Below are 6,953 nucleotides of genomic sequence, written 5' to 3'. Positions count from 1 at the left end.
AATATGCTATATGAATATCATTTGATATGTAAAATATTATAAATAATTTTAAAATATTTAGAATTAATAAACATTATAATTTGAAGTTTAAAAATTTTATTTTATAATGAAAACATAATATTAAATTAAATTAAATTATGATAAATTTAAAAAAAAATCACTTTTTTTGAGTTATTCAAACAAATAATTTTTTTTTTAAATTTAAAAACCTTAGTCGAAATAAACCTTTGGTTTTCAAAAAAAATATTTTTATTTTTTAAATTATGTTAGCTAAATAAAAATAAGATTTATTTTAATAAAAAATAGGAAAATAAATTTCCTAACTTTTTCCAATAAGAACTAAAAAAAATGCAATATCTGTATAGATTTGGATTTTATTTAAAAACTATTGAAAGAAAATGGACACTTTTATAATATTAATTGGTCAACTTTTCTAATTTTGCAAAATAAATTTTATATATTTTTATTTTCCTTTTTTAAAATTTTCAAATAAACATAATTACTTTTAAAATCTCGATTTTCTAAAAATTGGAATAATAAATTCTATCTTTTATCAAAATTTATTTCAGATTTATTCTTTTTCATAAAGAGACACAATGTAAAATTTTCAGAATTTATGCTTATTTGGGGATTTTAATATGAAAATTAAAATTTATATGTTTATTTTAGATTTACTCATTATATATACTATCAAAATAAATTTATATGTATTTTAAAAATGACATAATGATAAATTTAGTATTTAATATTTACATCTTTTGTAAACTTGATTCATACTTTTTTTTAAATAAATTTAACCTTCAACATTTAAAAAATCCAATTTGATCATTATTATTATTTTTAAATCAAATTATTTTTTAACAAAAATACTGACTTTACTATAAATATTTTTATAATTTTTATTTTATTTATTGACATGACATAAAACAAATCGTGACACGTTGGCATAAAGTACTCGTAGACTATCACTCAAGTTACCACACAAATTTGTATTTTAAAAATGACATAATGATAAAAATTTAATTTTCTAATATTTACATCTTGTATATGACATAATGATAAAAATTTAGCTTTCTAATATTTACATCTTGTATCAATTTAACTCTTACTCTCTTTTTAGCTAAATCAATCCAATTTGATCATCACTTTTACATCAACTTTTAAAAAGAATCTAATTACTTTTTTAACAAAATTACTGAGATATTATCAAATTTTTTAATCTACATGTACTTAATACTAATTTTTAAAATATTTATGAATATTTATATTTTCTGATTTAGAATTTTTTAATTTTAAATATTTTTTTATAAATTTCGAATTATTTAACAAGACAAAACAAATTATGACACATCAACATAAAATTCTTGGAACTGTCACGTAATTTACCACACATGTTAAAAATTTAATATTTAAGTATACATTTTCTTGAAGAAGAGATGGTTTTGACTTTTTTAAATAGTTCATGATCAAAATGGTCAAAAAATGTTATCATTATACCTTTAAAAGATAACCGCATTCTTGATATTAAGTTAGTTTCAAATAAAAACACTATAATTTTCAATAATGTATTATTGGAACCATACGAGGGTTAGCTGAATTTAGAACAAACCTCAAAAGTCATAATACTTCTCTCTTAAAAAATCAGAGTTTTTTGTATTATTTATTATCATAATTTCATTTAAAATATTTTGTATTTTATAAGATCTTAAAAAAATACGTTTCCCTATCATATTTATATTAAGTTATGACTAACAAATTTATTTATTAATTTTTCAGTTGATCTTGCAATTATTATTGCCATAAAATGGATGAAGGGAGTCAAAATAGAAACCCTTCTAATCCACCCAAAAAAAGAGTGTTCACACGAAAAAAAAAATGTTGCATACAATTTCTATTATTCGCATGACCAACACCCAAAAGGCAGGCATATCTCTTCTAGTTCCTAAATTGCTTGCCAAAGCTGAAGTTAGAAGCTAAAACTTCACTCACTTAGCATGAAGCCATGTGTCGAACCAAGTCGATCACTCGAGAACTGCAGTGCCAACGAGAAACATACACGCGTTTCGTGTTTTGTTAGATTTAAGGAATTATATGGAGACATTATCAGATATGAATGAAGGAAATGTATGTATGATTTACCTGTAACCCCACTCATTATCATACCACGCAACAAGCTTAGTAAAGTTGTCATTCAATGCGATTCCGGCCTTAGCATCAAAAATGCTTGACCTGTCAAATCAAACACAACATTGCATCATAAAAGCTTCAATGACAGTAAAGAATATTGTATCGAACTATTAAAGCTTCGCACCTACTGTCTCCGACAAAGTCAGTTGAGACCAAATCTTCATCTACGTAACCAAGAATTCCCTTCATGGTGGTCTGAGAAGCCTCCCTACACAAAATTAAGTGCATTTAGCTAGATTAGGCATTCATCTTTGAATTAAAATATAGTGCAGTGATCTAATCCTTACTTGATAGCAGCCTTGATATCTTCGTAAGAAGCCTTCTTCTCAAGTCTCACAGTAAGGTCAACTACGGAGACATCAACGGTGGGAACACGGAAAGCCATTCCAGTCAGCTTACCATTCAATGCTGGCAAAACTTTGCCAACAGCCTATGTGATTACAAGATTAGCACCAGAATCAACTATCAAACTTCAATTTCAACAATTATCCAACGATTATATCTAGCAAGCTTTTAGTTCAAAGGCAAAATACAGGTCCTAACATCTAAAGCTAATGAGGTTGGATTTCTTTTTTTTTTTTTTGGGGGGGGGGAATATTTGAACTAAAAGGAAAAATACAGGGACCATAATCACATATTAGTAACAAGATACTATTATACTATTATATTTGAACTAAAATCCATATTTAGCAAAATCTTAACAAAAATATGTAGATTCTTATCACAACAAAATCAATATTGAATGAAAAACAATTATATCTTCATAATTCTGCAGCCTATGAATTTTTCCAGTTTAGGAGTGTCAGAAAACAGATACATACCTTGGCAGCTCCAGTGCTGCTGGGAATGATATTGAAGGAAGCAGCTCTACCACCTCTCCAGTCCTTCATTGATGGACCATCCACAGTCTTTTGGGTAGCTGAATCAAAAAACAAGTCAATCAACAATACACAACTTGTTGAAACGAGAAGCAACAAAACACGGTGAATACTTACCAGTAATTGAATGGACAGTGGTCATAAGACCCTCAACAATACCGAATTTGTCGTGGATGACCTGCAACCATTTTTTAAAGAAAAAAGTATTAACCAATGCATTAAAAAATAACAGAGGAATCACTATTTAACAGAGGAATCACTATTACCTTAGCCAACGGAGCAAGGCAGTTGGTTGTGCAGCTAGCATTGGAGACAATGTCAAGATCAGGCTTGTATTCCTTCTCATTTACACCAACAACAAACATGGGGGCGTCCTTACTGGGAGCAGAAATAATCACTTTCTTTGCACCACCCTATAAAAAACCAAAAGATGGGAAACAAAACATGAACATATGATACATTGAAAGGACTAAGAAGGGGATATCAGATACAGGCATGTGCTTGACATGGTATACTCAATTTTTCTAAAATTTTCCATAATTTGGAGGATCATACCCTATACACATGCTCGAATATGTATCAAACACGGATAAAATTTCAGGTTTTCCTCTTCAGTTTTGATAAACACACAAGGCATATTAATTCAAATGAAGTCTCTCAAACGACCATGAGATAAACATTGCTCAAAATTATTATCACATACCTTCAAGTGAGCAGCAGCTTTGTCCTTGTCAGTGAAGACACCGGTAGACTCAACAACATATTCAGCACCAGCCTCACCCCATGGAATTTCCTCAGGGTTTCTACATCAATCACATAAGGGCGTCAAGAAAATATTTCAACAACAGAAAACTCATCCTAAAATAATCTCGTTCGAAGGAAAAGAAAAACATACTTGATGCCAAAAACAGTGACAGGCTTTTCACCAAAGAGAAGAGTCTTTGAGTCCTTCACTTTAAGCTCGTGGTGCTTCCATTGACCGTGAACACTGTCGTACTTGAACATATAGGTCTATACAAGTAAAATTGTCAAAGCGCATCAGAAAACAATTTATAGAATAATTTAAAAATAAATAAACAACTATATTCTCTACTTTCAACTTAAACACAAGATTTACTCACTGAAATCCTAGCACAATCAGTCAATTTATCCTATAGATCAATCTTTCAATAATCAGTTGAAATTTTAAATTATGTATAAATCAAACATATAATCGCTCTGATAGGCAAGTGAGACAAAGTAAGAATCAGATCCGAAAAAATAAATTCAAATCATGACTCTTTTCAGATCTACTCTATTTCCACTAAAAAAATTCAAACACGTGACTTAATTCAACGAAACGCTCTAATAGAGCAAGAAAGGAAACAAATGCAAAAGAAAATACGAAAGAAAGAAAAAAAAGTTGGATTACGAGTTACGAACCATGTAATCAGTGGTGATGAAAGGATCATTAACAGCAACAAGCTCAACATCTTCGCTTTGGAGAGCAACTCTCGCAACCAAACGCCCGATCCTTCCAAATCCTTCACCAAACAAACACCAAAAAAAAATTCAGATCCATAATTTTTTTTTATAAAAAATCACAAGCAAAGATCAAAAATATATAATTACCGTTAATTCCGATCTTAATCTTCCCCATTACCGAAAAACAAAAGAAAACAAAATCTCAGGTGAAGTGAGTGAAGATACAGAGAGTGATGGGTTTAGGAGAGGAAATAACAGGGGAGAAAGGGAGGGTTTATATATGAGAGAAAGAGACAGAAATGGCGGAAAGCTCTGGGTGGAAGTGGGGACCACTAAACATGTGGTGGGAAAATCGAGGGGATGGTTGGTCACGCGATTAATGGGTTGTAGGTTTTTTTTCAACTAAATTGGGCCGATTTGTGGATAAGAAAATTTCGTTGGTTGGAAATTGAATTAGTTCATGGGTTTCATGAATTGTTTGCTAGCATTTTTTAAAATGGTATAATAATAAATTTAGTTTATATTTTTTTAATTTGATTTTTTTAATTAATTTTAATTATTAATTTTTTAATCGTTTTTTTAACGGAAATGATGATTAAAATTTTTATTTATAATGATGTTGGTATGATAATTCGTGTGGCAGTACACATGTATTTTTTCCTGACATGGTATTAATTGTCTTATATGTTACATCAATAAATAATTTAAAATTTATAATAAATATTAAAAATATTCAAATTAAAAAAAAGTATAAAATACATGTGGATTGTCATGATAATATGTTTAAAATTTTAACATTTTAATCAATATTTCTATTACAAAAATAGCAATTTGATTATTTTTAAAATTTTAATAATTAAATTCGACTTTTTTTAAAAGATTGTGGGCTAAATTAACAAAAGATATAAATGTTAAAGGCTAAATTTACCATTATACCTTTAAATTTTTGCCAACTCTTTTACTCAATTTCTATCGGAGTGGATTTCAAATAAGTTGAAACATTTTATTTTATTTTATAATAATTTAAAATTTTTTAAATTAAATTTTGGTTTATCAAATAAAGTCAATTCAAATTAAAATTTATCTTATCCAAACAAGGCGTATATAGTCAGAATTTTTTTTAGGGACGGTCAAAATTAAATTGTAATTTTTACAATAATAAAAATGTAATTTTTAAATGATTAAATCAAAATTTTATTATTTTTAGAGGACTAAAGTAAAATTTAACTTTACTAATTTAAAATTTGAGGGACAATCAACGATTGATTCACCTCTGCATACATAGACATTGTGGCCTTTCTCTCTTAAGACAATTTGTAGATAATATATAATTAATATAATTATAATATATTATATAAATGTTTTTTTTATAAAATTTTATATATCAAATATATAATTACTTATTATATATATAAATTATTATTTTTTCATTTTACCTTTTTAGTTAATGAAAAAAAAATTAAAAAAATGAAGTAATTTTTTATCTAATAAGCTCTTGGTTTCTAAAAAAAATTATTTTTTCTTTTTTTATTTTCAGAAAACAATTTTTATTTTTTAATGAAAAATGTGTTTGATAAATAGAAATAAAATTTTGTTTTCAATAATGAATACACGAAAACATATTTGAAAAATATTTTTCTATAATAAAAACATGAGAAATAAAATAAAAAAGTTTTACATTTATATGCATTTGTATCAAGGTACCAAATTTAATATTTGAAAAACTGTTGAAAAGAAAAAAATATTTTTGCGCTTATATGATTTTGAATAAGGTACCAAATTCGTTTAAAGTTAAAACTATGGTTTTCATCATTTCTATTTTTACAAAGTCTTTTTAGTGAATGTAATTTCTTATTATTTTTTAATTTTCACATATTTTCATTTTTATTTTTCAAAAATCATTTTAAAAATTTTCAACCTTCTTTCAATGTTTTCCATTTTCCATGAAAACGAAAATGAAAAATGCATATATTCCCTAAAACCAGGAGTCTAAATAATTTAATATAAAATTTAATTATTTATTATTATAAAAATTCATTTAATAAAAGTTTTTAATAAAATCATAATTAGTATGATAAATCTTATAAATAATAAAATATTTCAAATCATAAATTTAATAATATAATTAACAATAAATACTATAATGATTAATTTAAAAGTTTTTCCAAATTCATACTTTAATATATATTATAGATTATAGATTATAGATGAATATGTTGTAACATGATTTATTGACAATTCACTAGCAAAATACATATTGAAATATTATTCAATATTTTTTTAATCTTCAAATATTGTAGATTATGTGATGCACATCTAAACAATCTATAATTATAAAAGTTTTTAATATTTAATAAATAATAATATAATTAAAATATACATAAAATTATTTAATATTATTAAATAAAAACATAAGATTACTTA

The 6,953-nt window shown here is 25.9% G+C and overlaps 1 protein-coding gene across 1 annotated transcript; it reads right to left on the bottom strand.

Annotated features, from left to right (window-relative positions):
* Positions 1 to 1,756: 1,756 nt before the first annotated feature.
* Positions 1,757 to 4,991, bottom strand: LOC107926568 (glyceraldehyde-3-phosphate dehydrogenase 2, cytosolic). Its single transcript, XM_016857454.2, has 11 exons — positions 4,677 to 4,991; positions 4,488 to 4,588; positions 3,961 to 4,076; positions 3,769 to 3,868; positions 3,332 to 3,478; positions 3,183 to 3,243; positions 3,009 to 3,106; positions 2,475 to 2,617; positions 2,312 to 2,395; positions 2,140 to 2,229; positions 1,757 to 2,032 (listed from the first exon to the last, which is right to left on the bottom strand). Exons 1-11 carry the CDS (start codon positions 4,702 to 4,704, stop codon positions 1,990 to 1,992), a joined length of 1,011 nt encoding a protein of 336 aa, XP_016712943.2. The 5' UTR covers positions 4,705 to 4,991; the 3' UTR covers positions 1,757 to 1,989.
* Positions 4,992 to 6,953: the final 1,962 nt, after the last annotated feature.

Source organism: Gossypium hirsutum, chromosome D07, assembly GCF_007990345.1.
Source record: "Gossypium hirsutum isolate 1008001.06 chromosome D07, Gossypium_hirsutum_v2.1, whole genome shotgun sequence".
Classification (NCBI taxonomy): domain Eukaryota; kingdom Viridiplantae; phylum Streptophyta; class Magnoliopsida; order Malvales; family Malvaceae; genus Gossypium; species Gossypium hirsutum.
Note: the sequence above shows the minus strand (reverse complement) of the source record. Positions and strands in the feature narration are given on the sequence as shown.

Excerpts from the sequence above, each read along its gene's own strand:
- LOC107926568 (XM_016857454.2), bottom strand. The coding sequence starts at position 4,704 with ATGGGGAAGATTAAGATCGGAATTAACG. Across the intron at positions 3,107-3,182 it reads CACTGTCCATTCAATTACTG|CTACCCAAAAGACTGTGGAT; the intron begins GTAAGTATTCAC and ends TTTTTGATTCAG. Across the intron at positions 2,033-2,139 it reads GATAATGAGTGGGGTTACAG|TTCTCGAGTGATCGACTTGG; the intron begins GTAAATCATACA and ends TTGGCACTGCAG.